We start from the raw sequence: 25941 nt of genomic DNA, 5'->3' as shown, positions 1-25941 counted from the left end.
GGATAGCTTTTTAAAGAAGCAGGCACATATTCCATCCAGTCCAATAGATAGAGATGGTTTTAGATTGCATAGTGCTCTCTTGCTTACCTTGTGTAATAAAGCCAGAGAAGGTATGGGAGTATCCACCCTCCTCAAGCCAGCTGAAAATATTTTCCATTTTATTCATTTTATGTAATAATGTTTTGGAACAGAAAACCAGGACCAACTCAAGAATGAAAAGAGCTTCCAAAGGCTATGTAGTTTTGAATTAAGTGGACCTATATAATCTAGCTCATTCCCTACTGCTATTGAAACTTTCATAGCTAAGACACATTTGTCCTATCTCGATACATAACTGGGGATAAGAAACTGGAGAGCACCAAATTGGGAACGATGGGTGACCTTTCATGTCAGCGGTCGAAGTCACCAACGTTATCTGCTCAGCACAGAGGAAACTACAGCAGGCGTGATTTCAGTTTTCTTCTGTTTAAATTGCTAATGTACGTTTCTTACTCTTATACAAGTATGGATTCTGAATTTTCTCTCATGGCTGTCACTGCTTTTGGTGTCTAAATTCAGATATTTATCAAGTTATTTTATCGTCCTTTGGATCAACCCAAAGGATGATAAAAGATTCAGAATCAGGATGCAGATTCAAGAGAGAGAATCCTGTTTAAAAAAAGAAAGAATCCGTCACGTGTAACAACGCCAGCATGGGAACGGCATCACCACCCACTGCCTACCCCAAAGTTTTTCATGGTCTCCCCTTTTCCATAATCTTGAGGCATCTTTGTGGTATGCTACGTCATCCGCCCGGCCAGGTGGTAAAAATGAGGGACCTCAGTCCGCAGGTTTCCCATCTCTATCATACACGCGTCACCCATCCTTACAGGAACTCTCGCGACACCGGAGATACTCTCACTGTTTTAGTTCGGTGTATCCATGAGCGACACTTCCCCTAACCAGTGAGCTCGAACTATATCGCTACGCGAAGGCGGGACAGCCGGTTTGGCTTTCTCCGCTTCCCGTCCCCGATTCGCCGTGGCCGGTGAATGGCTGAGTCACGAAAAGCCGCTGCCGCCTGCCGATGCGGAGGCCATGGCTTGGGCTGCGCCCTCTTTGCCCTCCGATAAATCTCGGTAACGCGGGAAGGGGAAGCTCTCTCCACGCGGGAGCTGTGATTCGCCAAATCGCCTCCCGACTCGCGCGTTGTACGAAGCGGGCTTTGGTTTAATCCGGGGCTGCGCGGGTTTCCCCTCGGCTCGGGAGGCTGTGGGGAAGGGCCGGGCGCGACGGCCGAGAGTGACCGAAGCGCAGAGAGAGAGAGAGAGAGGCATCTGCTGCAGGGCCGCGGCGACAGTGGGCTCGGCCTAACGCAGCTCGACTGGCTTCCGTAAAGGAGCCCGTTGGCTTTGCGCGGGTTTGGGAAGGCGCTTCGTTACGTGGTCCCTGCTGTGGGTTATCCCTTGATGACAGGTTGTCCTCACACTTGAGCCCAAAATGTCTGTTGCAAAGAGAGTCGTTTGTTAAGTGAGTTCGTCCCATACTAGGGCTTTGCTTTGCCACCGTTGTTAAGTGAGTTGTCGCCCGTCTTAAGTTAGCGACATGGTTGTTAAGTGAATCTGGCTTCCCCACGTGACTTTGCTTGTCAAAAGGTTCGCAAAAGCTGACCCCAGGATACTGGAACCGTCATAAAGACGAACCAGTTGCCAAACATCTGGCTTTTGATCACATGACCGTGAGGATGCTGTAATGGTCGTAAGTGTGAAAAACGGTCATGAGTCACTTTTTCCCGTGCCGTTGTAACTTTGAATGATCATTGAATGAGAATCATTGTAAGTTGAGGACTACCTGAAGATAACTGTATCAGGAAGGGCAGAGAAATAATGGCTGCAACATGCTTAGAGATGTTTTTCAGCCATTCATTCGTTCAATGCAACCCTTTTTCCTTCCAGAGCAGGGGCCTTCAAACTTGGCAACTTTAAGACTTGTGGACTTCAACTCCCAGAATTCTCCAGCCAGCTTTGCTGGCTGGAGAATTCTGGGAGTTGAAGTCCACAAGTCTTAAAGTTGTCAAGTTTGGAGACCTCTGTTCTAGAGCATTAAAAGGATTACAAAGAACTCTTTTCTGCTTTTTTCCTCCCAACAACAACGCAACTGGCCCATAGTCACCCGCTCAATTTCTTGCATGAGGGGTGGACTACACCCTTGTGTCCCAGCTCCTGGTCCAAAATCTTAACCCCACTAACTGAGTAAATGTTTATAAAGGGAGCATCCTACTTTGCTTGCAGAATGAATTTATGTGAGTTAACAGATGCTTCCTTAAGACAATCCATTATCTAAATTTCTGAGATGGGTTTTTGTTTTTTTTTGGCAGCGCACAATGGAGTGGAATAGGCATCCATAAAAAGCCTGAGGTCACATGCCTCCTCGTGTGTCATACAAATGTCTGATTATATAAGTTGTATTAGTTGTGTGTTCCCATAATTTGTATGACGCTGCCATGACGCTGTGATATCCATGCCCTCCTTGTAGGTGCTTTTCTTGCAGGTGTCCATTCATGCCCTCCCTGCAGATGCCCACACATTTTGGGAGCCTCTTCTCTTTAGTCATATCCTTGGTTGGTGGTAATGTTGCTCTTGTAACCCCATGAAGTGTCTTGCTCAGGTTCCAGCCCACCAGTTGAACACTGCATATGTCAGCCTGTGTATGAGGGAAGAGAAACGATTCCTATAAAAAAGCGGTTTACATCTGCAGTTGTGATAAGCAACTGTGTTTAAATCTATTTAAAATATTAGAGATAGGATCTGCAAAAAAAGATAGCAAATTAGCCATTCAATTTCATAATCTTCCTGTCAGGTGTTTTAATTCAGTTTAATTTCCTACTTTAAAAGAAGTAGGGTGGGACAGAAACTTTTATTTCTTTTAACATTTACTTATTTATTTGGGGTACATCTGCAGGCTTTAGGAATCCTTAAAACCTGCTGATACTTCTTGGTAAGGATTGGCACTTGGCAACACTGAATTCAGTCATAAAATCCATGTATTTTGGAGAATCCATTTGGCTAGTGATTAAGGTACCAGGCTAGAAACCAGGAGATCCTGGGTCTTGCCTTAGACATGAGTTGACTGAGTGACTTTGGACCACTCACTTTCTCTCAGCCCAATATCATCCTCTTACTGTGAAGAAAATAAGAAGTGGAAGGAGTATTAGGTATGTTGTTTGCTACCTTGAGTTATTTATAAAACATAATAAAGGTAGGATATAAATAGACAAATGTTTTTATTTTGAAATAATAGAAAATACTTCAGATTTTGGCAGTGGTTTGTTTTCCAGGCTTGCTCCAATTTTGTTTCTGAACGTTTCATTACCAGACTAGATAACATCAGCAGTATTTTCTTGTCCTATTCTTACATATATTAAGAAACCAGACCATTCAAACAACCCGTCAACAAGAGAACCAATCAGCTGCTCAGAATTTAAATATACCTCCAAATGAACAACCAATCAGATGACTATCTGAGCACACTGACAAGATATTTAGAAGCTAAGAAAAACAGGACAAGAAAATCCTACTGATGATGTTACCGAGTCTGTAACAAAACTTTCAGAAACTAAATTGAAACAAGCATGGAGAGCAAACCATTGCCAAAATGTTTTTATTACCCAGTTCAGTTTTATCTATATATTATTAAAATGTTAGTAAATTTTAACTGGGCCAAACAGTGCATCTTAGGACAATTTGGCAAATGTGTGGTCACTTCAGTGGTCCTGCACTTCTACATTGTTGCCCGGAAGTTCAGTAGAGTGATCCCACCTTAGCCTTCTGGCAGCCAGGCAGACCAGTTCTAATCAGAAGTTGCTCCTGCTCCCATTGCTTTTTTTGCCCCTAGTTTCCTGTTTAGGTTAGGCAGTGTCTTTGAAACAAGTACCCATTGTAATTGTTTAGTTAAACGTTACAAATATAAAAATAAGCCCTTTCACTGATACACTTCTTAGCCATAGTAGGTATCTTTACTTTGGGAGCTGCATACATCATATTTGGAAGAATATTTGAATATGAAGACATATTCTCTTATGTATCCTAACAGCTTTCAATTCTTGTTTCTTGCTTTAGGTTTATCTGTATATATCCAGCCTACATAAATAACAAGAAGACAATAGCAGAAGGAAGAAGAATACCTCTTGACAAAGTAATTGTGGGTGATGGGAGGAAAGAAAATCTGTGCATCAAAAACATAATTTGGAAACCATGCAGAATAAAATATTTGTGTGATATCGGTATTAAGTTATTTCATGGAGCCTTATTAATCAGATACTAAGGTGTATCTGTATTTGCTTTAAATAATACATTTTTCACTGTATATATTCATTGACCCACAGTGTTAGTTTTGCCACTACATACTTATGTCTTGCATATATAGAAATACTTGGTTGAGTGATTTGTTTATAGTAACATTAAAAAGTTCAGTTGCAAGTTATAATTACTCCATGGTTAACTAACATTTTTGTTACATGAAAATTTCTTTGCTTTTTTTTTCTTTTGGTATCAGGTAACTAATTGGCGAGGGTTGTCAGTGCCAATTTTTAAAGTTGGCATATGGCTTGCAAAATTTAAAGCTGTGCATGTTCACATTAATTTATATACATTATGGGCCATACCATATGTTTCTAAATACTTCCATTTTATTATCTTTTATTTATTTTTGTTGTTTCAGTCAATTGTTCCTCAATATATTTTAGGAATTGTTTTTTTCTTTTTCCTGTAATGGGTAAGATGCACACAATCATTTTAATGCTATTGTAATAAAATGCTGAAGGCTCCAAATTCTGTAGTATTAGCTGATAACAACTGATCTGTGCGCACCACAGCTTAATTGGTGGCAAGGAATCAAAGATGCTGAAAAATATCTGGCGTGGTGTGTTTTTTTTCTTTTTCTTTTTGTGTAGGCTATTGAAAATCCTACATCTACAGAGATCCAAGATGTTTGTGCAGCAGTTGGTCTTAATGTGCTTTTGGAGGTAATTTTTTTGTTATTTCCTACTGTACACTTAACCAAAACTATAATTCCACAATTGGTGACAAAGGGGAAGGAGTAAGAAGAGTCAAACTCACAGAAGCAATATTGTGACAAATGTCCTTCCCTTCCTTTGAGTAATGAAAGCAGCAGACCTTACAGAGGACAATGTTATAAAGGGAAAAGGTTAGGGATTACAGAACACATTCTTTTAATAGAGCATTAACAACACTCTGGAGAGTTATATATCTGAAATGTTTATGCTGGCATACTATAATAATTAACATAATGAGCTGGGAAATCCTTCTTTGAAATCCTTGGCATAAAAAAACCCTTTAATAGAACTTTCAAATTGTTTCATGGTGTCAAGTAGCCTTTCTTACAGAGCTTTCCTTTGAATTACTAAGGTAATACCGTTAACTATTAAAATAAACAGTTCAGCCCTATATTAGTTATTCCTTTGTAACTATTAGGACTGTTAATTTAATGGTTCTTGCTCCCAAAGTAGAGTTATAATTATAAGCATTTTTATTTTGCTTATGCTTGCTTGTAATGTTTTGATTTTTTTTCTCCATGTATTAGAAAAACAAAATGTACTCCAGGGAATGGAACCGTGATGCGCAATATAGGGGTAGAGTTCGCATTCAGCTGAAGCAGGAAGATGGTAATCTATGTCAGCCTCAGTTTCCAACACGTGAGTGTTATAAATATGCACAAGACTGGTTTCTTCCTTTTGTTCATTTATAGATGGAAGCCAAAGCTGCACATTATGAAGTGCAAATGGTGGGTAATTCCTGGTTACCCTCTTCTGGATGAAATATTTTCTTTTTCTTTTCTCTATTTAGGTAAGGCAGTGATGTTATATGCAGCAGAAACAATTCCCAAACTGAAAACAAGGACACAGAAAATGGGAGGCAGTGACCAAAGTCTACAGCAAGGAGAAGGTGGCAAAAAAAATAAAGGAAAAAAGAAGAAATGAATGTGACATGGACTAATGCTACATGTTCAAATGGTTACAGAAGAATAATGACTTCAAATGACAGTTGGACAGACCAATGAGAACATGCAAAGCTATTTTGTGGTAGTTTTTGAATTAGAATGAGTTTCATTTTGCATAAAATTATGGTTGAACCATTTGGGAACATATCCAGAAAATCCTCTTCTAGTTTTTAAAACATATAGAAAAAGAACGTTTTAATGTATTGAACTATATCGACAAATGAGTGCAAAGCTATTTGTTTTTGCCTTGGATACATTTTCACTTGATAATTTTACAATGAAACACATGGTCACTGAACTTGGGCTTCTGAAACAATTTTTCTTTATTACAATAAATATACGTTTGAATTAAACTGTTTAGAATGTTTTTATTGCTAAGCAGTGTTTCCAGTTATATCATTTTTCGATGGAGGTGGATAAAATGTCATGCCTGGGAGAGATACAACAGCTGTATTTCATGAGCCAAAATACCTAAGATTGTCTAAAATACTTTTTAAAAGAAAACATTGGTAACAATAGTTGAAAAGTCCATAGACCCAGGCTTGGTCCAGCATTGTATGTATAATAATTATATATTTTTAAATTTTGTGGGTTCTGTTTAGTTCTTATTTTTACTTACACTTTAAAAAAAAAAATCTACCATAACATTACTCAAGATAATCAGCATTTCTAAATTGAAACAGAAAGATGTGCCATCAATGTTTCATGTAGTTAATATAAATAATAGGATATGGGAAAGTCTATGACACATTTCTATCTATAATATATAGTGGAAATTTATTTTGATGGCAATATTTCTTTCTTCATGTGAAAAGTAGTGATTTTTCTTTCACCAAACTCAAAACTGTTAAGATCATATATTTTTAGCTTCAGCACTTCCTCAAGATTTAGTTTAGGGGGATGAAAGAGAAGACTTATTTCTACTGTAGCTTATAATTGTGAAGATATTTGCATCAGCAATTAATGGAGACTCATTTTTATGGTGCTGACTGTCAACTCATAAAGCATTTTCTATGCTGTTTTATAGTTGCCAACAGAAAGGGGGGGAGGAGTTTAAAAGAGCAATGCAGTAGTTTGGAAGTGAAAGTGCATTCCATGCATACCTTGCAAAGATTATATTGACGAGTTTCTACTGCACAAATCTCTAATTGGGCAATATGATTGATGACTCTTGGCTATGGACATGTTTCATTGGAGAATATGGATGTTTCGTTGGAGAATATGAATTATGATACACCCAGAGGGATGGGGGGAAACTAGGGTCAAGGGTGACAGTGAATTACGTGTCTCAGAATCAGCTACATATAGGTCATGCCAATATGTCGCTCCTAAAGAATTCTTTGAAGCTTTTTGAATGCCTCACGGCTCATGATTTAATTAGGGCAATAGCTGGAATCCCAACACTGATGTTAATTTATATCATTCTCCACATCTTTCTGTATCAATTTCAGCTATTCAATAATATTCCCTTACACTGAAATTATTCCAAGGGCATAAAATTACGAAATAAAAGGTCAAGCGTATAAACCTCTTCCCTAGGTAATATGTTGATGTTTTCTTAGTCCCATGCAAATTAACATTATTAGTGCAGTTCCAAATGGGAAACTTCCCACCTGGCGTGGTTTGATTTGCACACTTCTATCTTTACTTTCCAGATGATTGCAAGCATGATGTGGATTTTTCCAGAAGGAACTTAATAAAGAAGTATATGTAGCAAAAATAGTTTTTGGCAACAATACAATATATCCATCATTGGGTTTAGTGATCTATATTATCTCACTTTACATAGTAAAGTATATAGACCACATTTTGTGTGCTTGTTATTTATACTAATGGGATTTAGGTTTCAGTAAGATGGTGTGGTGTGCAGCTACGGAGCAGCAACCTAGCTGCTCAACTCGATTAGCAGAATTAGGCCTGCTTAGGATGATATCAGGAATCTAAGAGTTGCAATTTAGGTTGGGAAATTAACAATATCTACAAAGTGACATCAGCAAACCACTTCTATATTGTTGCCAATAAAATTATATGCATATTTCTATGAAGACAGTTGGACGTTGCGTTTGAATAATTTTTTTTTTACTAGAGATTGCTATTTCTGAGAGACACCCCCCCTTTTGTTCTTTACTACATCTCTAGAATTTAAATGATTTTATTTTTAAATCCCTTTCTTTTGAAATCTGTGTTGAGATTCTGTGCAATATTGGGAAATTCCCGAAGTTAGTGGGAAAAGTAATTCCTACTAGATTATGGTGATGGATATTAGCACGGGTAGTTTAATGCAATTAAACTTTAAGCTTTGCTGGCTGAGGAACTCAGTTGAAGTCCACAAGTCTTAAAGTTGCTAAGGTTGGAGACCCCTGGTTTAATGTTTCACTCAATATTTCTTACCATCTGTGGGATGGATCATCATCCTTCCTACAGAGAAGGGATTCAAACACATCATCACAGTACCTTTGCTGAAGAAACACATTTTGAAACATCACTAAAATCATTAATTGTTAAATAGTAGAAATGACTATAAAATCCACTTTTAAATAAATCCACTTTAGCCATACTAGGTACATTTGCAAACGTTAGACCAGGGTTTTAATAATGGTTTATTAAACTGTTTTTGCCTGGTTTATCTAACAGTTGAATGGTGAATTTCTGTGTAGCCAATAGTAAAGAACTCTGCCTCAGCTTTTTGTGGCAACTAGGCCAGTGCATTTGAGAAAAAGAAATGTTTGTATATGAGATGTGACTGCCCACTTACTTGCTTTCATAAGCACACATTGTTCCCTCATCTTGCTGCTGTATGTTTTTAAATTAAAAATAAAGCTGAAAACCATAGGAAGCCTATTAGAGTGAATAGCATTCAAGAACCAAGTAAAATCTAATGGCGCCATAAACTAAAACACATAGAAGAACACAATAGAGTCCTTTTTAAACATTTATTTTAGAAACTGAGCAAGCATCATCTGGGATTGCTCACATGAAACACCATCACTATAAAAACCCATTACAGGATTGAAGTTCAGTGAACCAGAATAGAGTGCCAATGGGGAAGAGGAAAATTTCTTTTCTTTGCTTTAATACCAGTTGTTTGATTACATCACTCAAGTAATATTGTAGGAGGAGAGCCAGCCTATGCATTAGCAAAAATTCAGTATTCTTGTAGCACCTTTTTTTGAACAGCAGATTTTAAAAAGCACAGACTTTTTATGAGCTGTGTTTTCTACATCTAATTAGGTGAGCCACAGCTCAAGAAAGCTTAGCCTTTTAATAAAATATGTTAGTCAGAAAAAGTGCTATCAGATTTTCCAATATGATGATGTTCAATAACTTTGGGCAAAGGGTTCATTTTTCAGTGTTTAAAGAGAATGGCTAAGTGAATATACATATAATAAACCAGATATAAGTTACAACCAATCTGTACTTCAAGCAGAAAATCAGTTTCCAGCACTGTCACCTCTCTTTATTCTTACAACATTATAAGTAATTGGAGAAGGTCTCTGTGAAAAAAGCTACACAGCAACACACATGGCTAATTAATTATTATTCCTTGTATTTATACAAAATTACGCACACCAAATTACTATCATTACACTGATATTAAACTATGCTATAGCAAGAACGAGTCAAATATGAAATGAATTTTGTACATACAGTTGCTGCATGCACAAATGGATTCAGCGCCTGGGGCATATTTTTGAAAATTACATGAAAGGCAAATAAGACATTACTGAAAATCTTCTTTCTGCTTAGAAACTGTATAAGCTTTAGATGCCATCTACCGCAGTGACATTAAATAAAAATGCTTACTTTCAATACAGAAAACTGCAAAAACAGCAAGCAATCTTACAATACATTCTTTTAATAAACTCAAAAAGGTTTACAAGGCAACATTATTCAAATTACTGTATCACAGTCCCCAGAAACATCACACTGTATAAAGGTAGTGATAAGGAGAAATTTCTTCCAGTTAATTGCTTTAGGTGGTCTTCTTCTCATCACCCAGTAAATTTATTGCAGCTTTTTTAACTAAAAGAAGGAAAGAAATCCATTATTTTTAACAGTATAACTGTTAAAAGGTAACTCAAAATTATTGTTATATTTACATGAGTAGAAACACCAAATTATGTTCAACTCTTATGGGACAACATTGACATTTGCACATAGTAATAAAGAACTAGGAATAGAAATAATGAAAAGAGAGAGTGGAATGGAGTAGTCAACATACTCCATGTCTAACTAAAATGGAATTATTCCACTCTTTAATACATAATTTTGTACTGTATTATTAAAAAACTTACAAGTACTCAACATGGTGTAATCAGTATAAATTACATAAGATAAATATATTTGCATATTTAATTAATATACTTAATTACTTATTTTGGCTGCTATCATTTGGGAAAATGAATACATAAGTATCACAATCTTCCTCCATGACAATTCTACTTTCTTCTGAAATTTCATGTCCATAAAGTCTATAGCTCATTGCTGCAGACCTAATAGATCAGTCTTTCTCAACCTAGAGTTTCTGAAATAAATTTCTTAGAATGCCCAGCCTATGTGAATGAAATCATATACATTTGGAGAAATAGCACTTTCAGAAGGGCTGGTATGGAGACTTATCTTGAAAAATGACCACTGAGTTTTTCAAAATATATAATAAATTCTGCACTCACATAGTTCAGAAACAGACACACTTCCTCACAGCAAATCTCGCTGTAAATTGTTTTTTTCCCTGATTAACTTAACTAAAAGCAATGTATTAATGTATAATTATCTACAAAATAGACTTGTTTGAAATTGGCCTTGCTGGCCTCAGCTTACCTTCCTTGGTAATGGTGTCTGTTGTCTCTCCAGCTTTTTCTTTTAACTCCTTCATTGCATTGTCCAACTTTGCCTCATGCGTCAAGAAGAAAGGGCGGATAATTTTGCGATAAAGGAACTCTGCTCCGTTTGAGGGACTTGCGGCCATACACCACACCAGAAAGCCACACTGTACAAACAGAAAGAGCAAATAAGAAACAGACTGGGATGCAGTGACCAGCAGTATTTAAATATTATAATCCTAATGCTGCAGCTTCCTAGACCAAAATTCTCAGTATGATAAATACATTAGCTTTAGCATTGCTTCCTCATCTCATCTGTCATATGAAGATAATAATATTTTGCACGGACACTATAACAATGTGAATAATTTTGGGCAATAAAGCGATACAAATATTGTATGGGTCCCACAAACCCCTGCAAAAGACATTAAGTATATTGCAGGTAAATATATTGTACTTGTTTTTTGTTTTTGTTTTGAAATCGGTATCCAGTCTAAAACTCTTAGATCTTCATCAATTCATAAACTGGAAATAAAGGAACACTTAGTGTGATTAGTTTTTCCACTAATCTCTAATCCTAGGGCACGAAGTAATTCTCCATAGCTGGTGGAATATACTATCTGAGTTTATTCACCAAAACAACAGCAGAAATTCCTGAACGTTATCCTTGCATCTCCTTGTGCATTAGAATATGAGAAGAAAGATTTAGGAAATCAATGTGCCTTGCTTATGACACATCTATTAATAAAAATAAATTTAAAATAAAATATTTTCTCCTTCAAGTCAGGTTTCATTTCTTGTGACTTGATGGACACAGCTGTGTGATTTCTTGGCAATAATATAAAAGTAGTTTGAACTGGCTTCTTCCAGGTATGTACATAATTAGGAGAATAAAATCTTCTAAACAAAAGGTAGCAAAATTAGATTCATGCATGTTTCCCCAAATAGAAAGTTACAAATACGTTTTCCAAAACTGATAGAAATAATGAAAAATTTCATGCTTTTTCCAATACTGGGGCATATCTTAGGCTTAAGAAAAAACGGCCTGTAAAGCAGTGGTCCCCAATTTTTCTGTCACCAGGGATTGATTTTGGAAGAAAAATGGTCTTCTATGGCCTAAAGGGGGATGGTTTTATGTGCAACCTAGATGTACAGATGAAGTTTCACTCATTCGCCTACCAATTGCGTGGCCCAGTGCCTAACAGGCCATGGACCGGTACTGGTTTGTGGCTTGAGAGTTGAGGACCACTGGTGTAAAGCACTTCTAGACATTGCAAAATGTTGCACCCCCTTCTGCAGTCATGTGATCATGATCTGGCTGCTTAAAGGATTACCTGTAATTTTAAAATTGTCCCGATACTGTTTGATATAAATGCAACTACAAAGCACACTAATACTAACTTTTGAAAAAGAGATGTTTAAAAGCAAATGGAAGTTTGCATGAATTTATGATACTGAAATTTATTCTTTTATGAATGAAGAAATGCTGTTATCCCCTTATTGCTTGGATACTGTCACTATTCCAGCCAATAAGTTTTGGTTTTTAAGAAGCATTTTCTTATAAGAACCAAGACTTGATAAGTTTGGAAACTAAATCACATTTGGAGATCATTGTAGTTCATCATACAAGTTCATTGTATAAATTAGAGTTACTTTATAAGCTAAGATTAAGCTACATTTCATTATAGTCATTCCACCATCCAAGCTTATATTTCACATTGTGATGCATGTTTCTTGAGAGAGGTATATGCATATGGGGAACAGAAGACCACAAACCTTCATCAAAAAGTAGAATGGGAACCAAGACAGAAAGATGTCAGAGAAAAATTCTGCTATGCTGAAGATTCCATACACAACCCAGTAGGTCAGCCACTGTGTATCATCATCTTTGTTAGGGCTTTCGATGGCTTTGATGCTGAAGGAACAAATAAAAAGGAGATAAGCAAATGGAACATAAACCTGGCCACTTTTCTACTCAAATAACCTATTCTATGGCTGTGTGCTTTATATTCACGTAACAACTATGTGACTCACTTAATGACCACGGCAAAAATGGTTAAAAAAAATGGGGTCCAGTTATACAACAATTCACTTAACTGCATTGCATAGCAGCTGAAATTCTGGTCACAATTGTGGTCATAAGTTGAGGACTATCTGTGTATAGTTAAGTATACAAATGCACTAGTCAATCTCAATATAATGAATAGATATTTATAAGCAATATTGATTTGATTATTTATGATGAAAGATGGATAGGATTAATGAAAACTACAAGATAATGGAGCTCTGGAGGGGGAAATGAAAGAAACAGAAACGAGTAACAAAAAATTAGACCAAAGCAGAATGACTACAGGAAGATAAACATTGCCACTCCCATTGCAAGTTTGCTTTCAACATTCCTTCATTTTAATTTTATCCCAATCGTATAGACTCATAAGGTTGGAAGGAATATTGGAGGTCTTCTGGTCATAGGCTTAATACAAATACATTATCTTCATGGAATTATTTTCTCACTTAATTCATCTGCCATGGAACTTATTGGCCCTGTATATCTGTGAAATATCTCTGCATTGGAAAAGTTTTAGATATGCAACAGCAGAACACAGAGAAGTCTGTCATTGGCTGTTGAATGCAGTGGACCCCAACCTTTTGGGCACCAGGGATTAGTTCCGTGGAGATTTTTCCTTGGACCAAAGCAGACGTGGTTTTGCATGCTGCCTGCATCCCACGGATGGGGCTTCGCTTGTTTGCATGGCATGGTTGCTGGCATGCTGTAGCCCGGTGCCGGTCCATGGACTGGGGGTTGGGGATCCCTGGTTTAATATATTTATGGAAAAATGTATAAGGCATGCTGTGTTGATATAAGTGACCAGTGCAAAAATAGTGCATAAAAAGGTGTGGCCACATAGAGTGGATAAGGGAATGGTTTGAGAGGAAAGAGAGAGAATGGAGGTGATTAGATAATTAACAAAAAAGGAGGGGGCACTGAAATTTTACATGAATTGGAATATGGATGTAGTTGAAACAAGAATGGTGTGCAAGGTTAGAAAAGTATAGAAAACTATAGCCAATGGTACAGACATAAATTAGATATAACTGTACTTCATTTACTTTTTCTTGTCTCATGCCTTTAATTTCTTTGTTTATTGCTTCATACTCTGTTTCTGTGGTTTACATGCATACCGTAATCTTAGTATGATAGCTATGCATGCAAATATCTATACTTATGCTATCCATTGCACAAGAAATAAATATTATTCTTGGTTATTCTGCCTGACAAAGGTATATTTGAATTCAGAGAAAAAATTAAAAGTAATACATGAGGAGCAAGACTACAGTAGGCAAGACTTCCATCAGAAGACTCTGAAGCTACATGTTTCAGCTATAGTACAAAGACATGTGGTTTCAATAATGCAAAATAGATGAAAAACAAGATTAACTGGTTTTGGTGCAAGAACTACTAGAGGAAGAAATAAAATAACAGTAAGAGAACAGTAAGACTAAAGCTGCAGAAACGGAAGTGTAATATTTTATTGTTAATTACAAGTACGATTCAGTATGTTGACATATCATCAGTCAACCTATTTTGATTAAAGAAGTTATGGCTGCTTTAATCATAAACTCTTGAAGAAGCCAGACACAAGCTAGGGTTAGCATTATAAATAAGAAAAAGTATCTGTAGGATATGTTTCTTCGACCAGTTCTTAGTTTGTTTGCCTACCTTTTTGGCCAGATATTTAGGAAAGGAACAAAATCAAATCAGGATTATGCCAGGAAACTCCAAACAAACCATGCAACTTCTTATATGCTATATGCTAAGTACTGCAATCAGTAAGACAAGAAGGAAGCATTGTTTCAAATTATGATTTACAGTCAGTCCTCCTTCCACTAACCATTCATTTAGTGACTTTTAGAACTGCACTGAAAATAGTGACCTATGACCATTTTTCAGAGTTATGACAATCGCAGCATCCTCATAGTCATGTGACCAAAATTTGGACACTTGTCAACTGGCTCGTATTTATGATGGTTGTAATGTCCCGGGTCATGTGATCACCCTTTGTGACTTTCTAACATGTAAAATCAATGAGGAAGCTGGATTCACTCTACAACTATGCCACTAACTTAATAACTGGTTAAGGTTGAGATTCACTTAACAACAGTGGCAAGAAAGGTCGCAGAATGGGGCAAAACTCACTTTACATAGGACTACCTGTATTAACCTAAAATAAACAATATTTATTTGGTTATCTTGTTCTAATATTATTCTCAGCCAAAAACAAGTCAGTCACATTATGGCATAGTGTATGTGCGAATTGAGTGACTCTGTCAACAGTAAGCAACGGCAAATAGTCTACAACAAAAAGCTGAGACAGCAAAGGGTAGATTTTTCTACTGAAAATGAGTATCTATTGAAGGCAGATGAATATATTGAAGGAGGCATTCAGCTATATTTCCAAAATTGGTAGCAGACTTTTTTTTCTTACCATAGCTATATCTACAGGCATACTATTCAAAACAGATAAATGAATAGATGCCTGGGGAGGAATTTCTAAATTCAACCTGAACATCTCACTGAATTTGGTAAAAATCCAGGGAACTTTCAGATTTAGCATTATCCCCCCTAAGTAAAGAGAGAATATCCACAACTCTCCATTGACTCACGACTTGATATTCAGGATCAACTAGCTGTGAACCCAATTTTTTTTAAATTAACTAATAGCATAAATACATATTCTGATTTCAAGAACAATATCAAGGTAGAAGGATTATGACTGGTAGCCAGTAATGATATAAGACAATGCATATGTGTTCATTTTAAACAATTAGACAGATTGATGGAAAAGTTACAGGAAAGCAATGCAAGCAGCTACTCATGTCAACAAATTATTCATCCTTCTGAATCTTTTTTTTGTCCTGAGTCATTAAGATCAGAATCAACCACTTTTTATTGACTGCTAAATCACTCTATAATTATTTCCAGCTAGAGTTGCTATGAATACGCAATCATAAATGCATAGGTTTGGGGGAGAATGCAGTCAGCGATGTTGGGCATGCACGCAATGTTGCACATGCATGATATGGACAGACTGGGAGGGGAGGGGATGGGCTGGGCAGGAGGAGAGGGGCGAGGCCAGCCAAGGCACAATTTGCCAGTTCTCTAAACTGCGCAGAATTGTAACAACTGGTTCTATAGAACCGGTCTGAATCACTGGAATCCCATCCCTGGATAGTTCTCTACCTAGAAGTTTCAGGAGGCTATTATAAATCCTCCAGTATCTGAATACATTTGAATTGGTCAAAAAAAAAAATCAAATCTCTTTCAATTGTTCATTTCTGTAAGGTATGAAATTGTGTAAGAGCTTGCTGCTTTCCTTCCCATTTGAGACTTGCTCCCAGCAGAATCAATACAGCAGAGTTGCCAATAAAGCAGCAACCTTAATACAGGTGGGGAGAAGTATAGATTCACAATCTCCAGGAAACATAGAAGTGCAGAAGGAAAAAAAGAAAGAAGGCATAGAGGGACAGAGTATAGAGGAAACCTTGCAATTGTAACAAAAATATGTTGGATGGAATAGAAGGAATAGGAAGCACTCACATATCTTTGTAAGTTTTTCACATTAGAGAATGCCTTTCTTTTGCAAAATAAAATCTCCTTAACTCTTACTGTCAGATATAAAGAAATCACCCGATCCAAGTATTAATTGTTTTGAGTGTAGGTTGATCTGATTGGGTATAATTTAAATAATATGCAATAAAAATCAGATTTAGCTAAATTTTATGATAGTTCAGTACAGAAAATCAGTATTTATTTATTTGTAGGTGTGTATTTCTCATTTATATACAGACAGGCTAAGCAGATTGTTTTTTACAGCCATAAAAACAAAATAATATGGGTAACCCTCAGTAAAACAATATAATCAACTATGGCCACCATTTCAACTGCAAAGGAGCATGCTCCAACCTAAGGCAAAATTGGCTTTTACAACCCTCTGTTCTACCTACCCTTCAAAGTGCATTCAAAATGATCAGATCTCTAAGGTGTTCCCATACAACAGGGACCACTACAGAATGCATTTCTCCAGGCCTTGCAGCATTCCGATCTAGGATGAGTGGTTTAGTCTGGTCTGGTCATTTGTACCTACAGAAGATAGATCTACAAACATACAGGAACCAGGATACTGAAGGATTTAAAGATCCAAAGAAACAGTTCAAATTACATTTGGAAGCCTACCAACAACCAATGCTGCACCAATATAGGTACAGTTTTACTGTAATAGCTTTTCCTCCTGTCAGTTCACAGGCCACTCTATTTTGCATCAGTTGCAACTTCAAAGGAATCACCAAGAAGAGCACTGAAGTAGAATATACAGGTGATGACAAGGGCATGAGTTATTATCACCAATCTTCTCACTTCAGGTTGGACCCCAACAGCTTCCATCTGCCATTCAACTACTCTGGATTCAGGAAGATACCAAAGGTATGGATTTTTTTCTTTAAGGGTCATGTCATTCCTTCCAGGGTAACCACAAGAGCTGAGAGAAAACCAATGGCTTCTGGATAAACAGCAACTCCATCTTTTTTAGATTCAACTTCAGATTGTTTCATTCCATTTAGACCCACATAACTCTGAGAACTGAATCTGACAGATTGTCCCTGAGTATTATCAACACACTAGTGATATGTGACCACAAATATATGGATGATCTCTTCCAGAAGTCTTATACCATTTTATTTTTTGCTTTTGGATGGCATCTGGAACAAAAATGGAGTTTTTCAGCAAATTAGGTATATTACTTACTACATGCATTACTTGCTATGAATAATGCAAATTGTTATGCTAATAACTCCTAGCAGAAGAGCGAGGGGAGAAAGTGGGAAATGGGAAGATGGGGGACTATACACGGGAGAGCATGTATCACATTATGGCTGCTTTTTTGGATAAATAGGAAGATAATGGAGGAATATTTAGCTTGAAATAGGAGAGAAATGAGTGCAATGAAAAGTTAACCCAGATAGACATTATACGTACACACACAATATCTCTTAACAGAGAACCTAGAAAGAAAGCAACAAAGCTCAGAGTTGTGTTAATAAAAAAGGTTTTGCTTCTCTGAAAGGAAAACCTAAGTTAAGACACTATCACCTACCTTTAAGTTTGTCAATTCCTCCTCTGTCTCCTCTGCATCTGTTTTAACTCATTGAATAGACTCACTCACACAATAGGAAAATACCATGATAGGCAAGGTAATTGCTACATGCAGTCTTTGGTTAGGTCACTTATTCAAAAACTATTCCACATTTTGATGATGCTGAACAAGGAGAGTTACAGATGGACCTCAGAGTGATGGCAGTTGCAGTGTCCCTACAGTAATGTGACCATGATTTGGGTGCTTGGCAACCAGCTCCCAGTTACAAGTCACAGTGTCCAGTGGTCATGTGATCACCATTTCTGACCTTTACTGTTGGTTTCTGATAAGCAAAGTCAATGGAGAAGCCAGCAGGAGGTTGCAAATGGCCACCACATAATGTCCCATCTAACAACTGTAACCCAAACTGTTGGAACTGCTGTTAAGTTGTTGTGGTCACATGAGGTCATGCTTTATGAACACATTGCTTAGTGACAGAGTTTCTGCTCCTAATTACCATAGTTAATCAAGCACTATCTGTTTTTTTTTACTTTATTACTGTTTTCTTTCAGAAATCAGTAACCAATACAGACAACTTCCACCAATTAAGGCATGGCAGGCATAATAGGATAAGTTTTTCTTCAGAAGTCTGCCCATGTTGTGGATTGTGAACTGATTGTCCCTACTCTGGATGTCTAATTGAGCATTTTTCAACTTTTAAAATATTGCAAAATAAAGAAATATATGGGAGCATATCAGGCAGAAACCACCTCCAAAATAAGGAAGACATATTCTGCATCTATTTGTACAACTACCTACTGGTAGGTTCTATAGAATGGAACTTACTAGTTGCTGGACAACCACTCCTTTACTTCATTGGAGGGGAAGTGTCTGAAATTGACAAATACAGGGGAAGTGGTAACCCTTTCTACTTCTCCAAATGAAATACTAAATTCTGCTCTCAACTCCTTTGAATGTTCTCTGGAGGGAATGTGTGTGGGGGGAAAAAAAGGAAAAGGGTTCTGAAAGGAACACAGGAAATATAGGGCTGATGGAGAGAATAGAATAACAGAGTCGGAATGGACCTTGGAGGTCTTCTAGTCCAACCCCCTGCTTAGGCAGGAACCCTATAGCATTTCAGACAAATGGTTATCCAATTTCTTAAAAACTTCCAGTGTTGGAGAATTCACAGGTTCTGGAGGCAAACTGTTCCACTGATTAATTGTTTTGTCAGGAAATTTCTCTTTAGTTCTAGGTTGCTTCTCTCCTTGATTAGTTTCCACCCATTGCTTCTTCTCCTGCCCTCAGGAGCTTTGGAAAATAGATTGACTCCCTCTTCTTTGTGGCAGCCCCTGAGATATCTGAACACTGCTATCATGTCTCCCTTAGTCCTTCTTTTCATTAAACTAGACACACCCAATTCCAGCAACTGTTCTTTATATGTTTCAGCCTCCAGTTCACTAATCATCAATCACAGAACAATGATTGGCTGAGAAAAGACCATAATAATAGAGGTTGGCCCCTAAGGACACAGCCTGTACCTTTCACCACTTCTGAAAAACATTAATAGTCATTTGAGTTTCCCTGCAAGATAATGAGGGGTAAAGCGATTTCATACACTTTGAGGCTATCCTTGGTTAATATAAGAATAATACGGGAAATGCATGTTTCACGTTAGTACTGAAACAACAGTTTTAACTCTGATTCCTCAAGGGTTGGATACAAGACAACAGTAATCTCACCAAATAAGAGATGAAATTGCTACTATTAAGGCATGATGACATACTGTGGTCAACAGTGATGGGACAAGACATACATTGAATTTTTTTAAACTTTTTTCTTCTTTTTTCCCCTTTATGTTTTGAAAAATTCAGTCAGCAATAGAATTGTTGCTTTACAGGAAGATATCCACATTTCAAGTACTTCATTTCTTTTTAAAAAATGAATAAATTAAGTTGTACACATGAAATCACAAGAGCAGAAAATAATACCTGCGGGAGAAATATAATATGAAGAACTACTAAAATTAATCTTTTTGAAAGTTTTTATTTTATTTTTTTAAATCAGGAACAGGAGCTGATTTTGTCCTTTAAGAATTTGCCCACTATAGTCAGCCTTGAATGTAAGTGTCCGTGGAGATTATCCGTCATCCAGGTCATGGTTTTGCTAAAAGTGCTTTTTCAAGCTCCAGAAAGCTTTTTGGATGAGAAGCAAAATGTCTTCAAGGAAGAAAAAAAGTCCAGTTGCCTTTTGAAAAAAAACTTTTGGGACCTCAAAATTAAGACACTTCAGTATTGCAGACTAAGTCTTTTCCAGCCCAGTTAGTAACTTAGTAGTTATGTTAGTAACTAAATCTGAGACAGCAATAATCTCATTTACTCAGCCAATCTCCTGTCCCTGCCTAGTTAAATGGTGATTATGCCTGCCTTAATTTCTGAGATGTTGGGCAAAAAACAACTCAATAAATGCTACCTATTCATGTAGCCATAACCTATCATCCTTCTTTTAACAGATTTATGATGCCTACAAAATATTCTATGAGAGCTGTGCAAGTTTCAGATTTAATTTCTCACAGTTGTTTCAGAGCAAATTGAAATGCTAATGTAACACCTGTGTGTAATGTTTTAAAGCAGCATTTTTTTCTCAGGATTACACAGCTACTCAACAAACAGCCTTCATGACTGTATAATTACATAAGTAATCTGAATTATATTTTGGAGGAAAACTCTGTTGGTTCATATAAAAAAATAGCACCAGCAACAACAAAAACTGATCCAGAGATATTTGCATTCAATTTGCATTCATAGTCAGATTAAAACCACATGACTAGCCATATGCTGTATCATATTTTGCCTATTTTGATATGTGTAACATTTTGCATATGAAATACCCAATGGCTATCCATTTTTCCATGCTCCACAAACATTCTTTGCATGTCATGCATGCTGCACTTCTTCACCATTTGTCCTCACTGCTATGTTTATGCATCTGGAAAAGCAATTTCAATAGAGACTTGTCTTCCCAAGCTGCATTATATCCTTGCTGGGAGCATCAATATTTAATAAGTCTTAAAGAACCCAATGCATTCTATTGGAGATTCACCCCTTCTACTTGTATGCCATTTTACTGACTCATTTCTGCTACCTTCTTGCACCAATGAGTTAAATGTTAATGGTTATACCATTTTTTACAGGAAACATGAATTTCCAACCACAAAATACAGAAGTTATTAAACTCTGAACAGAAAGTAATATATCTAAGGGAGACCCTATGGTAAATACAAACTTTTCAAACAGTTTTGAAGCTGCTTCAAAATGTTGCCCTGTGTTTTATCAAAGTATTTCAAAACAGGTCTAACAGAAATTAAGCTGTAAACTGGGAGGAAGAAAAGAAAAAAAATGATTTCCATAGGTGTGAACTGACAACATTGAGCAATATTGCATTATTTGGATTGGCTAATCATTATATAATGAATAAATCAAACATACAGATCATTAAATGGTAAACATGTGTATAAGAGAGCTTGTGATACAATAAAGCAGGGTGTCAAACTCAAGGCCCGGGGGCGGATTTGGCCCGTGGGCTGCTTAAATCTGGCCCATAGGGCCATTCTGAAACAGCAAGGGACTGGCCTGCAGTGCCTCTGCCAGTGAAAACGGAGCTCAGGAGAGCTGTGTGCGGCTCTCCCAAACTTTATTTTTGCTGGCAGAAGGTTGCAAGAGGCCGTTGCAGCTGGAAATAGAGCTCAGGAACTCGCTTTTGCTGGCCGAGTGCTTGGGCCAACCCGGCCCCCAGAGGTCAAACACAAACCTGATGTGGCCCTCAATGAAATCAAGTTTGACACCCCTGCAATAAAGGCACAGATCTGATCCACGTGACAGCAATATTGTGGCTAGTTGAAACTGATTATCCATATTGAGATCATGGAGCAAAATTGGCTAAGCCATATCTGTGCCCATGATATCCGCGTATCTAGTCCAGCCAATATTGTCTTAACCCTAAAGTAGCTGTTCTCTCAGAAAACAGTAAGTGTTGCAAGAATAATCAATGTTTTTCTGTCAGTTCTTTCATTCCTTGCAGTTTTATTTTTAAAGGAGCGAAGGAGGAATGCACACATGCAAGTTTTCTGTGAAGCATTATTATAATCAAAATGGAGATTAGCAAAACACAATGCAGAGATGACATAATATAATATAGCTGTGGCCTTCAAACACATTTGTCAAGAGTGATATGAAATAGTCCATTAAGATCGTTTCTTCATTGAAAGGTGACTTTATGTGGGATATTTCCAGATATTTTTTGTCTTTGTTGACAGCAGCAGGAGTGGACATTTAAATTGACTGCAGTGCTGGGTGCAGAAAAATGTAATCCTTTATTTGTGCTATTTAATCAATTTAAATCTATTAACCATATAGCAGTCGAACATACATATGGACTTGTACACTATCTGGTTTTTCTTTTACCATCACAAAATACAGCTTCAAAGTATCATCAAATAAGTAATGTATTATTAATGTTACCCCTTGCTCAACACCTTCCTAGTCCTGATTCCTATTTTAGATATTTTTAAACACAGTCCCAGTTATACATTTCCTATTTTCTTCTGAGCTGAGAATCTGGTTCATCAATAGATGGCAACAAAGACATAAAATCCTGAACTCTTAACTAGTCCTATTTAGAACGTAGTCATTTTTAAAACAGGCAAGACAGATTATACAACATTCAAATGTCTCACTATTTCTAACTATTGCTGAAGTGCTGCAGTGATTTTGAAACTTAAGAAAAATACAGGTCCCCAAATATTATTTAAAGAAATGAACCCAAATTAGAAATGGCAGTGAAATACTAATTTTAGCCCTTGGATGGGATTCATACATGCAAATACATCCTGGACAATATTCAAAACTGAACATTTTCAACCATCTTAGAAATAGCACAAAACAGTTGAAAAACTCTGCCTCTAATGTCTGATCTGCACCAGCAGTTTCAAATACTAAGTTCTTATACCATACTGCAGCGGTAAACAATATACCTCCCTGAGGTTTCCTTTACTACAGGACTTACTTATATTTAAGTAAGTGAAACACAATCTGAAATTGTTTCTCTCCACTAACCAGGGCATCCTAATGTCGCATCCTAACCCATTTCACTGAAGACAGCATATATTTTCCAATCCTCCCAGAAAAATTACAGAATGGTGAGTTGCAGCTCTAATCCAAATCAGCTGCTGAAAACATTCAGCAGCAACCTTCAGTCTTGTTCCTTCTGAGTACATGTAGATTCCATAGTAAGAGATGGAATACACAGAGCAAAACACTATCGCAATGCATTGGTTCGTCGCCTCATCTTTAGCCTATGGCTGGTTCTAACATTGCAGCAACATGCAAAGGACTACAATGAGGCCTGCAATTGGCATCTGCACCCAATCTTCTTATTCCCAATCTCTAAAATGCCACAGGCTGATTTCAAAAGCAATCTGGCAAATGCAATCACTGCCTGGGAATAAAAGCCCAGTCACCACAGTGTAATGGTTTGCAAACTATTGGCAACCACATGCCCGAGAAATAATATTATCTTTCACCCGTAACCAACTCCCAGCATGTAGCAAGAGAAGGGTTAGCTGCCAGAATACTTACGAGATATATGCAGGATAACCAAATCCGATCAGGTTGCACAGCAATGATGCTCCATAGCCAATAACCAAGTAAATAGCCAGCACAGCAATAATGGCTGAAAGAAAAAGCAGAAAGTCAATCCATCAATCAAGATGGAGACTTACTAGATGGATGGGAAACGTGATGAGGTCCTGTTACATAGAGGAGCAACCTTTTATTCAAAGAAGAAACAGAGAAGAAATGGAAAATATTTCCATAGGGCCAAACTTTCAGCTCACTCACTCTTACCAAAAGTTACATTCAGGATGAAGTCAGCTTGCCATTTGCCTACAAGTTTCAGATAGAAGACATAGGAAAGGGTGGGGACAAAACAGGAATGAAAGAAGGAGCTAACCTGTTATACTAAAGGGATGCATGCCAGATGAGAGAGGAAATCAAAGACAGGTCAGTGAGTCAATTACTACCCTTTATTTATGTACAATTATGCTTTCCCTAAAACTACTGAAGGGAGTTCTGTTTCCTGAGGAGATGATCCCATTTACACTTCCAAGCTCTTTTTCCCCCCACAAGAAGGCTTAGCCTTAGAAGTTGCCCTGAAGAGCTGTAAAGGGCGGGGGAATCTAATCTGCCGTAACTGGAGCCCTGCCAGCCAGGCTACTATTTCATCATTCAATATCCCAGGAGTTTTGGCCAGCATTTCTCTGAACTACCCTCACAAGATGCCCTGCAAGATTATCAATAAATATGATAGAAAGTAGAAGCTCCAAGTACAAGTAGTCCTTGACTTACAACAGTTTACTTAGTGACATGGCCATTTTTCACACTTAGGACGGTCGCAGCATCCCCATGGTAACATGATTTACATTCGGGTGCTTGACAACTGATTCACATTTATGACGGTGACAGTGTCCCAGGGTCATGTAATCACCTTCTGCAAGAAGCAAAGTCTATGAGGAAGCCAGATTCACTTATCAACTGGGTTACCAATTTAGCAACTGCAGTGATTCACTTAACAGATGTGGCAAGAAAAGTCATAAAATTGGGGCAAAGCTCACTGAAGAAATTTCTCACTTAGCAGCATAAATTTGAGGCTCACTTGTGGTTGTAAGTCGAGGACTACCTGCGCGCCACCATTCTCCGTGTGGCGAGGTGGAGGAGAGCCGTCAAGTTCTCACTATGCCCTAAGGGTGCAGTGGAAGAACAAAACAAGCTGAGAGGGAAGGTTGCATACTTAAGACAAGGCTGGCTACCCCTCCTAGCTGGAAAGATCGCGCCAGTCATTGCAGCATCTTACAGACAGGCCCATATTGTCACTGGGCCGTGGCCTGGAGAAGGGAAGAAAGACTTCAGAGCCTTCGGAGGCGAGCCAAGGCCACATCTGCTAGCAAAGCAAACAAACGTCCACTCCAAGGCGAGGTTCGTCTTCCAGAGAAGCCTCCATTCCTCCCGCTCCTCCCCCACCGTTAGAGAACATCGAAGCTTCGGCGGGCCAAATTCCCTTTGCAAGGCTGGGTGGGGATGAAGCACAACACTCACCGATGGCGACGTAGGACCTGCTGACGCCGGTCTTGCTCTCAATTTTAGCCAGCACATTGGTCAGGCAGTTCTTCTCGTGCAGGAACTTGTCGAATCTCTCCCTCCAGGACGCCGTCATTGCGGAGACCCTTTGGCGCGGCTGTCGCTTTGCCTTCGGCTCCACTCAGTGCCAAGAGCAGAATCCCGCAGTGGGGCTGAGGCTGCGCCTTTCTCGCGGGGAGTAGCCAGCCGTCGGCCTCTAGGCTAGGAGGGGGAAGGAAGAGCGAGAGAAAGGGAGAAGGGCAACGTCACCGCACGGGATCCGTGTGCGAGCGCGTCAGCACTGACACGGCCAGCCTACCCACCCACCCACCGTCCTCCCTCCTGCCTCGGGGCTGCGATTTATGCCACACCCAAGAGCGCCGACAAGAGCGGGCAAGTGGTCATGAGGCAAGGGAGCTTTGCCTCTTCTTCCTCATCCACACGCCTTCGGGGCTCCGGTGTTATGATGGAGGCTCCTCACTGAAGTTGCTTTTTTCGATGGAAAACGATTCGCACCGTTGAGGTGTGGATCGAAATCTCGGGTGTCCCGTATGAAATCCATGCAAGAAAGAACACAGAAAAAAAACATGTTTATTGTTGATTTTCAGCAGGGGGCTGTCTTCATTTGGACATTTGATGGTACCGGCGGTGCCATTTCCTTTCATCTTTAATTCCACAATTTACCAGAGTCAACAGATCTAATTTTGCCCAGTCAAAAGATCTAATTTTGCCTTGGGGAGAGGGGATTCAGGCTGCAAAGTACACATAACCCTACTATTCTGTTCAGAAGATGCTCAGAGGTGAAACTACCATCAAACC

The 25941-nt window shown here is 38.1% G+C and overlaps 2 protein-coding genes across 2 annotated transcripts; one reads left to right on the top strand and one right to left on the bottom strand.

The window, feature by feature from the left end:
- The first annotated feature begins 887 nt into the window (after positions 1-887).
- On the top strand, positions 888-6350 carry SRP19 (signal recognition particle 19). The gene is made up of 5 exons (XM_026673249.2): positions 888-1118; positions 4098-4173; positions 4931-5002; positions 5581-5692; positions 5844-6350. The coding sequence occupies exons 1-5, from the start codon at positions 1078-1080 to the stop codon at positions 5975-5977; spliced, it is 435 nt and encodes a 144-aa protein (XP_026529034.1). The 5' UTR covers positions 888-1077; the 3' UTR covers positions 5978-6350.
- A 2566-nt stretch (positions 6351-8916) lies between these two features.
- On the bottom strand, positions 8917-25408 carry REEP5 (receptor accessory protein 5). The gene is made up of 5 exons (XM_026673261.2): positions 25102-25408; positions 23587-23680; positions 12597-12735; positions 10819-10987; positions 8917-10020 (listed from the first exon to the last, which is right to left on the bottom strand). The coding sequence occupies exons 1-5, from the start codon at positions 25217-25219 to the stop codon at positions 9971-9973; spliced, it is 570 nt and encodes a 189-aa protein (XP_026529046.1). The 5' UTR covers positions 25220-25408; the 3' UTR covers positions 8917-9970.
- Positions 25409-25941: the final 533 nt, after the last annotated feature.

This window comes from Notechis scutatus, chromosome 2 (genome assembly GCF_049901735.1).
Source record: "Notechis scutatus isolate UNSWTSFEM ecotype Mainland chromosome 2, rNotScu1.2, whole genome shotgun sequence".
NCBI classification, from domain to species: Eukaryota; Metazoa; Chordata; class Lepidosauria; order Squamata; family Elapidae; genus Notechis; species Notechis scutatus.
Note: the sequence above shows the minus strand (reverse complement) of the source record. Positions and strands in the feature narration are given on the sequence as shown.

Excerpts from the sequence above, each read along its gene's own strand:
- SRP19 (XM_026673249.2), top strand. The coding sequence starts at position 1,078 with ATGGCTTGGGCTGCGCCCTCTTTGCCCTCCGATAAATCTCG. Across the intron at positions 4,174-4,930 it reads GAAGAATACCTCTTGACAAA|GCTATTGAAAATCCTACATC; the intron begins GTAATTGTGGGT and ends CTTTTTGTGTAG. Across the intron at positions 5,693-5,843 it reads TCAGCCTCAGTTTCCAACAC|GTAAGGCAGTGATGTTATAT; the intron begins GTGAGTGTTATA and ends TTCTCTATTTAG.
- REEP5 (XM_026673261.2), bottom strand. The coding sequence starts at position 25,219 with ATGACGGCGTCCTGGAGGGAGAGATTCGACAAGTTCCTGCACGAGAAG. Across the intron at positions 23,681-25,101 it reads CAGGTCCTACGTCGCCATCG|CCATTATTGCTGTGCTGGCT; the intron begins GTGAGTGTTGTG and ends TTTTTCTTTCAG. Across the intron at positions 12,736-23,586 it reads GGTTATCCTGCATATATCTC|CATCAAAGCCATCGAAAGCC; the intron begins GTAAGTATTCTG and ends TTGTTCCTTCAG.